The 10625-nt window shown below is 39.5% G+C and overlaps 1 protein-coding gene across 33 annotated transcripts in view; it reads right to left on the bottom strand.

Annotated features, from left to right (window-relative positions):
* Positions 1-1595: 1595 nt before the first annotated feature.
* Positions 1596-10625, bottom strand: part of tns1b (tensin 1b) — a 164869-nt gene continuing 155839 nt past the window's right edge. For 28 of the 33 annotated variants that reach the window (XM_044217965.1, XM_044217968.1, XM_044217993.1 and 25 more), the window contains 9 exons: positions 9862-9990; positions 9526-9618; positions 8113-8190; positions 7468-7536; positions 7267-7293; positions 6619-6787; positions 5587-5655; positions 5335-5364; positions 1596-4523 (listed from right to left, as the gene is read on the bottom strand). In XM_044217965.1, the coding sequence (XP_044073900.1) occupies positions 4385-4523; positions 5335-5364; positions 5587-5655; positions 6619-6787; positions 7267-7293; positions 7468-7536; positions 8113-8190; positions 9526-9618; positions 9862-9990 (803 nt within the window). In that variant the 3' untranslated portion in view covers positions 1596-4384. Of the gene's footprint in view, positions 4524-5334; positions 5365-5586; positions 5656-6618; positions 6788-7266; positions 7294-7467; positions 7537-8112; positions 8191-9525; positions 9619-9861; positions 9991-10625 lie in introns of those variants that run through there. The other 5 variants (XM_044217971.1, XM_044217996.1, XM_044217997.1 and 2 more) reach the window with 3 other exon arrangements.

Here is a 10625-nt window from a genome sequence, read left to right as displayed (position 1 = left end):
TGCTGTCCCTTAGTTCTGATAGAACCACTAGTGTTCCGATGCCATTTCCATGTCAGATGCCATCTTAGCTACGCTTCACGTGCAATTTTGCAGTATAGCTCAGCTGCCCTTTCTTTCATACTGGGGTTGAAATAGGTTTTGTGTTGTGAAATCTTATTTTCACAAAGAAAAATTCAGGTTCTCAATCTTGTATTTGCATTTCTTCACAGCGTCAGATACATTCAGTTCACAAGCTGTGGGTTTAGTATTACTGATGAGACACTACAATGTAAGGATGTCCTGTCGTCTCATTCTGCAGTCTCACTCTCGTTCACTTTTATAGTCCAGTGAGATATTACAAAGCTTCTTTAACACATCACTAATCCTAAACATTCTCAGGCTTTTTATGTCCTTTCATTTTAAGTTTGGAGTCTTCAGGACTGGAGAAAAAGCAACCTCATTACATCATTGAAATAAAATGAATGAACGTTCAGAGAAATGTTTATAGTCACATTCCTGCAGTCTGCTCATTTAAAATGTCTGCATTTTTTCATCATTTTATTAAGCTGGTATGGGTACAGAAAATTGCTGTCCATAAAATTTTATTATAACAATTTCAAACCTTTATAGACTAATGCAGTGATGTCATGAGATTGCACTACCAATGATCCCGGTAGTTGAAGCTAGACTCGGCTGTGTATTTTAATAGAAAATCCATTTATTGCTATTCTACTATAATTCACAAAGTATGGCTGTAACGACGGCTCATCCTCATGAAGCCTGAAGCTACCAAATAAGCAAACTGCAAACTGCAGTGAGCCGGTGCTCCAAAAGAAAGCCGGAGTCACTAATAACATAATATGTGTGACATCTATCTCGTGGCCATATTGGTTTCTTTACATATGGGTGTCTTTATGGTAACGGAATCTATTAAAAAGTAAAATAGGATCTTTTTCTTGAATGCAGTCACAAAGTTCTCGTGGCCTTAAAATGCATTTCTGCATTTCAGTACCTAAAAATGTTAGGTTAGGTCAAGCCCTCCAAACTGAATGAAAAAATAGGTTGTTTACCTTCTGAAACATATAACATTATAACCGTTACAAAGATGATTCATGACTGTTCCCTGCTCTGCCATCGCTATGGTTAAGGTCTGGTGTAGTTTAGGCAGCTGGAACTGCCGGGTTATGGTTACAGTGGTTTGGTTAACACTTACCACAGATAGTTTATTGAGTATTTGTAACATTTCAACAAATTTCGCTGTTGTCTGTAGCTGTTTAACAGATTGTCAATACAGTATATGTGACAATTCATGAACATACCCTAACTGAGATGTTTTTTGTGCCCAAACCTAACCAAACCTGTATTTGTGAAACAGTTGAATTGTTGAATCTCAACTTATAAGCTGTTAAAATGTTACAAATGATCTGTAGGCAGACTCTCCAAGTAAAGTGTAACCAAATCTTTAGAACTTACTAAAGATCAGGAGTCTAATAGAAGTCTAATACACAAAGCAAACACCTTTATGGCAAACTAACCTCAAACCTCTAATTCCCCACAGATTGTAACAACAAAGCCAAACTGCATGTTTAACAAAAAGAAAAACTAAGTTCTATACATTTTGATTTGTACTGCTTTTTAATGTGTTTTTATTCCATCAGAAATAGTAAAAGCCATACAATGTAGCAAACCAAACATGACAAGGCTCTATACAGGCATAGTAGCTCATTCACACACATTCCACAGTCCAGACTGATCTGTCAAAGTGGGCAGTTGCCACTGGAGTTCCCATCTTGGCAAACAAATGGCTAACATTCAGTTTGAAGTAGACTCTTTTCTCAACAAGCATTTGGATGGCAAAAATATAGATTCTTCTTTCTGATAAGCCGAGTCAAGACACGGTTGTCACGTGAAAATCAAAACCTGATGATAACTATCTATAGGCATCTTTCTGGAAAGGGCTGGGTTGAGTAAGACTTGAGGATACTGTGTACAGATTACAGTCAGCAACGCTAAGGTAACAACTTGACTGGAGCATGCAGGCTCTTGCTAATAAATAATGGGACATTCTTGTCAGATATAAACGCCCTGTAAGTGCTGCTTTTTCTATTTTTGAAGTACACTGGAGTCAATGTAGGCCCCCAAACTAACCCTTATTTAGTTAATCATGCTGCCAACTGATCCTAGAGTATCAGGCATAAAGGAGGGAGTCGAAATCTCTGCTCCTCAATCCTTGAATGGGATTTGGCAAAACTCATTTGCTAAGAAAATTAGCATTTGAATCAACATTAAAATTAAAGTTCTTTAAGTTCATTTTCTCAGCGATCACATTACTTAACTCAAACATTTACCCTTTGACGTGCCATAATCACAGCTAAAACACTGTAGAATAAAAGTGGTTCCTTTGTAATGATCTTTCGACACCACATGAGGGCAGCAGCTACTCACTGAACTGACTGGTTTTCCATGAACAAGCTCCAGACCCATGCGGAGATGCTGTGTGAAATACGATTTAGGAGCTAGTAAGTCTGCCTCCACACATGCAATGATGACATGGGTCTGTCAATTTCCATATCGTCTCTTTTAACAAGTAGAAACACACTGATAATACTTCAACATTTAAGTGCTAAACTTGGACAATGTATTTTCTAGGCAGGTTTAAGTTAATAAAACAATCGTGTTGGCATCACTTTAGGATAACTCCGATTTGGACTTTAGTAACAACAATCTTTCATACAAAATATTTCCCCTCTCTTAAAAAACAAAAACAAAGCCTCCCCAAGAAAACAAGAATGTTAACAAAAGGAAGTAATGCTGTGAAAAAAAACATTCAAAAACAACAGTGATACACTTTTAAATGCACACAATTTACACCTTATATATGTCAATGCACTTTAGCCAAAATAAAAAGCAATCTTTTCTTCTCACTTTCAGTAATCTTGATGTATACTTTATAATACATGTATACACGATAACATAGAGCAACAAAGCAAAAAAAATAAATATCTTAAGTCACTGTTTGGAAGTTTTTATATATATCTATATATGTATATTTATATGTATAGCTTACTTTTGGGTTAGGTGTGTTAACAGTTTTGGCCGGCTGACGCAAAGAGCTTCTTTCTATTGACGGAAACTTTCAACACAGAAAGCTGAAGAGCAGTATAGGAGGACAACACTTTTCTGTAAAGATCGTCCTCACAAAACAACTTTAGGCCCTTCAGTAATGAGCGAAATAGTGTGGATATGTGCTGCGCAGACCGAACAGGGAATGTTGGCAGATAGGAAGCCATTCCTCTTCTTTGCTTGTCTGACCAAAACAATCAAGAGACTTTGTGTGGATGCAATGATTCAGTGGGCTTCTTACTGATGCTTTTCTGTGTCCACATGGAAACCTTAGATGCAAGAAAAATTGTTTTAGCTGATATCGTCCGACTCCAGCTGCACTTCAGAGGAATAACATCTGTTGCATCTTTAGCGACACTGCTACATCGAACAGGGAAGGACCTGTGGAATTTTGGAGAACAACCTTAATTCCAAGTTTGGCTATTTGCATATTTAAGACAGCCTGGAAGAGTTTTATGTTCTTCTTTTTCTTAAAAAGCTCTGCATTACAAAAGAAAGTCAGGCACCAAATGTCATCTAGAACAGTCCTACTCATAAAGCAATCTAGAATATTTACACAGACCTCACCAGCTGCAAAAATGTCCGAAAACATTGTTTGCAAGATGGCAACGGTGCAGAATTGACCTACAGTATCAGTACATACAGAAAGAAACAGTTCAGTATTTTTGATTAAGCAGCCATAATTGTTTTACAAAAGAATACTTCCGACCCCCAACAGTGGCACACTATACACGCCCTGACTACTTTTTTAAAATCTTTGGTTGACCAGTCAAAAGCCTGATAGATTTACAATCCAACTTTACATCGCACAACTTGACTTCTTCTTTAGAAAAATAAAAATCAAACAATTGTTAAAAAAATCACATTTGCACACACAATGTCATTCCCTCTTCCTGTTCATGTGTTACCCTGCCTGGAGATCGGAATCGCCTCCCGTCCCATTGTCACACACAGCCATGCCCATCCTGCACTTCCTCTGGTCCATTCTGGAGTCCGTCCAAGAAGAAAAGAACATGCATGCAAGCCGCACACACGCACGTGCGCGCGTGCACACACACACACACACACACACACACACACACTCTGTCTTGTTCTTTCATTTGTTTACATACACAAACACACACACAGACACTCAAGTAAATGTAAAAGAGCAGGAAAAAATAAGGTGACACATAAAACCAAATGCTAAATTGTCCAAAACAGAAAGTAAGTGTCTGTGGTTAAAAGGAAAGAAAATAACCAAAGGCATTTTAAAAAAAGCGCCAGGGTTTGCTGTCAGCTCTCATCGTTTCTGCGAGGCGATCATCTTCAAGACGAAGTTGACGATGGCGTTGGCAGGCTGGTCGGGGTCCATCTCAGCGAAGAGGTGGCTGACGTTGTCGGTTGTGCTTCCCTGCTTACGCGCCACAAACCCAAACAGCCTGGAAAGATGAAGTTTGTGATTTATTTTTTAAAGCTACCATGTTTAAGCATTGGACTGTGTCTACAATGGAATCCATATCAATAGACAACGGAAATGTGAGATTTAGATTTACATTAATTTAGATTTAGATTTACCAGGGTAAAAATGTGTCTGATGTAAAGGGTATTAACCCGAACAAATATTTGGTTTGACAACATTGTTTGAAAAATAAGATCTACATTTCAAGTATTTACCAAGACCAAGATGTAAATGAGCCCAGCTGCATTTAATCTGTTTGCATATTGTCGCGTGCCGCAAAGGAACCGGTTTTCTGCTGCTTAATTTTTTATTGGTTGAAGAGAAGATACTTTTGGAACTCTAAGTGTGCATTCGTCCAGCAAGAGGAAGGTTAATACGTGTGAGGTAATACTAGTTAACGGCTTACTTAATAATTATTACTGGCTGCTTAAATCATATCGTGTGTGTGTCCTATAAAGCATTTTTCAGACATTAAATTTCAGATGCAGTTTCCCCGGCTGCAGTGGTCAGTCTGCGGTGATAAATCAGGTGCAGCAGCTTTTCATACTGCATGAACGTAAACAGGCTATTTTTAGCAGTGCTGTTTTTCTTTCATTTTACCTGTGCAAAACCTCGGTGCAGTCCTGTAGCTAATAAGGACACATGTAATTAGACTTTCTGGCACCTAAGCGTCACAAATCCTGAGTGAATATCCCCCACTGAATCACGTGCTTCACGTAACCCCCCTTCAGCCTTGTTCTGTAGAAATGTCAGATCAACATTTGACTTGTAATCCACAGCAGTTGACTTACTTGGCTGTGCCTCCCTCAGGCTTGTTCCACCTGTAAAGATTTAAAGAAAGTAAGTGTTAACGTTCTAAGACAGCTGGATACTGATGAACTGTGGGCTTTGGTTTGAGAGAAGGCAACTAAAACGCAGGACTCATCGGATCAATAATATTAGTAATAATAATAAAAACATCTTGGAACTCATCATTTTGCATCTGAGGAGGAACAAACCACTAACAGTATTTTAAGTCATCATTTTCATGTCTCTGTACTCACTTTCTGTCCTGAGGGTCAGTATCGCAGAACGTGACAGCGTTGCTAGGATAGTGGCGTCGGAAGAAAAGCCTAGAAAAGCAGCAAACCAAAATAGAGATTACAGAAACACCAAAATACATGAAAAACATGGTGGAAATGTGCATTGTTTGGAGTGGCAGAGGATGTTTAACATCAGTTCAATCTGGAGGTAGCGTACATCACTTAGATCTGCTTGTACTTACTGCATGACCAATACCTGGTTTCCACCAGGAAATTGCTTAGCTGATCACAGCCACTGATTATACAAGTCCAGCTGGTCAATATGAACTTTAAACTATCTTCAACTCAATGCAGACTCTATTAGGTAAAAGGTGTGTCCAACTGGTGATTATCAAACTAACTTCAGCATGGTGCCTGACCTGCAATGCAGTGGTGGGTTTGTCACACATCAGCACCGGATTGTGACTGAGTGGGCTGTTAGTCGCTACTTTTCCCATCTTGTAAAAACTTCAGCCGCACTTATTAAATATGCGGCCTTTGCTGTGTGTAGCACCACTGCTCGTTTTCCCTTAAGTTTAATAGGCCTAATATTATATATCACAACAATGGAATAATTTTTTCTGACGTTACCAGAAGTGCTCTTTATTTCAGGTGAGGCCTGTATGAAATGCTGCGGGAAAGCCTGCAGTACAAAACTTTAGGTACCAATATATCTGTGATTTGTGCTAAAATTGGCCAATGTTATTGGGATTTACTTGTAAAGCAGAGGTTTTCTAATTATGGTTTAGTTTGGGTTTTGGGTTCTTGATTGAAATACTGTAGTAAATAATAAGACCCTGATCCTTTAATCGTGTGTTAGCAGTTATTTATTGCTTCTGATTGTGTGTAGTGGCTCATGTTGACACTTGTTGCCCCTCAAAAACAAAACGTGTTCAGACGTCAAACGCTGTCTGCAGCAAAATCTCCAGATGTCATGCAATGTTTTTCTTGTGAGGCATCTTTCAGATATTTCAAGACGCCGTTAAACACTGGATAGGCGGGATCCAGACTTACTTCCTCTGGTTGTCGGTCAGTGTGATGCCTTGTGAAGACACCTTGAAGTGCACAATGGTGGCAGTAGGTGGAGAAGCGGCAGCCAGTGTCTCAGATATGGCTTTGGCGACAGCCTGAGGGCCTGTCAGGGACTCCATCTCCACTGAGTTGATATAGAGCACGTTGCATGCTGGGAAGAGAGCAGATGTCCCAGTTAGATATCAAAAGAAATGATGTTAAGACTGCGGCAGAGGTGGACATTTCAAATGTACAATGGAAGTGTCATTCTGCGAAGGCAAAACTATACAAATTGTGTTTATTCCTAAATGAATCCTTTTCTAAATGTTATTAAAGCCATTATTTGATCTGTTCATGCAAAAATATTGATTTCTTCTCATGCATGCTTTCTGGAACAAAGCTGGGGTCAAACAGTTTTAGAAACGAATCCATCCAAATCATTCCACATCAAACATTCCGCCCGTTATGGACAAGAAGCTGGACACTAATGTTAACAGACAAAATCTAAAAACATCTCAAGGTATTCTGTTACTCAGGGCCATTAATAATGTGTCATCATTTTTGCAGGTTACAGCATACTCAGACAAACAACAAAGATATAGGATGCACATTCCAGATGTAGGTTTCCAAATAAAAGTGCATAGGGTTTACCATGGGAATCAGCAGGGGCCCTCTGCACTGGGATAACAAGGATGTCATGTTGTCAGAATATGAATAGGATGATTCAGGACACATTAATAACGTTGTCATTGATGTCCTAGAATCTCAAAGCTGTATTGGCTGTATTTGAGTCTCAAAACCTGAGACCGTCATAGGACTGGTTTTAACAGTGACAGTGAGCTGATGTTTTACCTGCTCCTTGTTTCAGCCTTTCAACCAGTGGATTTGTTGTCGCGACTTCTGGCGCTTCCTCAATGAGATCTACATAAAGCAAGAGAGAGGGGAAGTTACCAGTTTTGGCATAAAGTTCCGAGGGCTCCTGTAGGGGCAGCAGGGGTAACTTTGTTTTCATCATCATTTCATTCACTAAAAGTCAGCACAGGCCTATTACTATGTTAATCATAGGTTCCAGTCTCACCGCTGATGTTATATACTGCATGTCTACCTGCACTAAAGAAACTTTTAAATCATACCTAGCAACAAAAATATTGACAGATGGAAATGCCTGGAACTAAATGTATATAAAATGTGAGGCAGGTTGGGAATATTTATGTATTTAGGAATTCAGAACATGAAAACCTAAAATCCCTTCTGCTATGTAGCTCCTTATGAATTTTTTATTTATTTTATGAAAGTTAATTCTCTATTCCTCGATAAACACTTGAAGACCTATTTCCTACTTCACCGCAAATGCAAATGCTAAACTTGTGTAATACTCTTTCAGTTTAAATAGAGCTTTTATCTGTAGTAAGTCAGCTATAATAATGTGATCAAAAATGTACTCAGAAACAACAAATAATCACATCGAAATGCATAAACGTTGCTGAACACACAGACCTGTTGTTGGGATGAGTAGTTTGCAGGGTAGGGCCAGTGGTGTGATAGCATGTTGGTAGACCAAGGCAGACAGACAGCCTGTCAAACAGATACAAGACACGGTCACAAACAAGCATTTGTTCTTCTCAAATATTTCTTGAATTTCATTCTCGTCTTTGGAATCTACATCTCACACTGAGAGCAAGCTCCTAGTGTCAGTGGTTCCTAGCACCTTTCAACAGTGACTAAGAACAAGTCCACTACACTTTTTCAGTATTGCCTTAGAATGTTGCTACTTTCCTGTGATAACAGTTTATTTTAGGAAATATCGTTCCAGTGGTGTGTTATACAAAATAACCCACTGTCTGTGTTTTATTGGTTATTGGTTATGATGTATAACTATTTTACACAATTAAGTAAACACTAAAACATATATAACATTCTACGTATGTTTTTGTCAGATATATTGTCTTTTCTTATTCCCCACATTCATCACCCACAATGCAACTCGACCACCGACAGTTGGGGTCAGAGATTCGGGCGTGTTATGCTAGTAGCAGCTAATGTAGCCTCGAGCCGCCAGCCTCAAGCAGAGATGAGGAGCGGGCGACAGAGGACTGGTAAGTTCACTTCGTTGTAACGCCACACCCCCAGATTTTTTTCATTTTCAGACCTGTAGTCTTCATCCTCAACTGAAGTGACATCACTTTAGTCGATTTATCAGACTTCATTCAGCTCCCTCTGAAGCCACAAAAGGCTTCATTAAACTTTTTCACATATGCAGTAGTACTCCCCAAGCCTTTGGTGAACAGTTTTTGTTACAATTAAACTAAATTAAAGGGGAAGTGCATCGGTTTTACTTTCAAAGTCTGACACTTCTGGTTCTATTCCTGTCAGGAGGCCTATCACTCCCCATAATTCATCTTTTTAGGTTGGATGGATTTGTTTAAATGTGGCTTGTTGTTAAATTACAATGGTAAGACAAATACTATAAATGATTCGAAAAAACAAATACAATCAGTAACTGCACACACGGAAAAGATGAATTGAGTTTTGGGTTGAGGGAGAGGAAGATGAACAAGGAGAGGAAGACAAAGGTTTAGGAAGTCAGCTTGCCCCATTTTCTGGATCTGGCAGAGGAGCACACAAATTCATGCACACACACACACACACACACAGTCATACAGCCTTGCAGTGTAATTAGTAGGGAGAACATGAGTTAGATCACTTCAGTCAATATTATAATTACAGTAGGATTACACGTTATAGAACTTGGAAAGGGGTGCAGATCTGTGACAAACATACAGGCAGGCACACAGAAAGGAACACTTATGTTTGGCTTTTCCTCCAAACTCTTCGTGGCTTCACTGAGCTGTCAGTGTACATGTGAGTGTGTATTTCAGGGAGGAGGGAGGGCAGCGGGCTTCCACTAACCAAAGTAAGGCTCGTTTGGACAACCCTTCAGCTTCACTCCTTTAGGGCTGCTCTCAATCAGGAAGTGCCTCACCAGCTCATTGGTGATGTCACCTGCAACAACAAAGAGGGAAGGGTGAGTGAGTCTAGGTAATACACAGCTGATTAACGTGGAGACATCACCTCATATCTTTGGTATTAAGATATTAACTTTAATTCTGTCTCCACCCTGACCAAAGACCAAAATAGGGAGAAAGAAGAGCTACACAAATCGCTGGAGTAGCCGAAGTAAATAGTTGTTGCATTAGTAACAGCTTTGAAATAGCCATTCATGTAAACCACCATCCTGCCCCCTACCTTTCTTGTTCTGATGCACTGAGGGTGGAGGAGAGGCCACCTTCATAGCCAAGCCGTAAGCCCCCCTGAACGAGTGACTGTCCCGGATAACAAAGGCTCCAGGCTCCCTCTCTCTCAGCAGGCTGATAGCTGTAACACAGTGGACATTCAGTTATTTCATACTATCAGAACATTAATTGTGAGTGTATAAACTAGGCCACTCAGGGTACATTGTACATGATCAACTCTTGTATTTTATGCCATGCCAGCAGCATGGCTCTAGTGATGGCAAAGGCTCGGTCAGTCGGTCCACCACTTTGATTCAGACTGAAAAATCTCAACTACTATCGGATGGATTGCCATGACATTTTGTACAGATATTCATGGTCCATGGACGATGAATCCTGATGACTTGTGTTATCTCCTGACTTTTCTGCAAGTGCCACCATGAGGTTGACATTTGGTATTTAGTGAAACTACCGGATGGATTGCCATGAAATTTGCTACAGGATCAATTGTAATAATTTTGGTGATCCCTTAACTTTTCATCTAGCGCAATCAAGTCAAAATTTGTATTTGTACAATACCAGCAAACCGCAAAACTAGCAACATTCCCATCAGCCTCAGCTGTACTCGGTGTTTAGTGCTAATTAGAAAATGGTATTATGCTAACACACAAAACTAAGATGGTGAACATGGTAAATATTATACCTGCTAAAGAATTGTCAATGTAAGCATCTTAACATGCTGATGTTAACATTTAGCACAACCGCTCCAAATGTAAA

The sequence above is a fragment of the Siniperca chuatsi genome, linkage group LG12 (assembly GCF_020085105.1).
Source record: "Siniperca chuatsi isolate FFG_IHB_CAS linkage group LG12, ASM2008510v1, whole genome shotgun sequence".
Taxonomy (NCBI): Eukaryota; Metazoa; Chordata; class Actinopteri; order Centrarchiformes; family Sinipercidae; genus Siniperca; species Siniperca chuatsi.
Note: the sequence above shows the minus strand (reverse complement) of the source record. Positions and strands in the feature narration are given on the sequence as shown.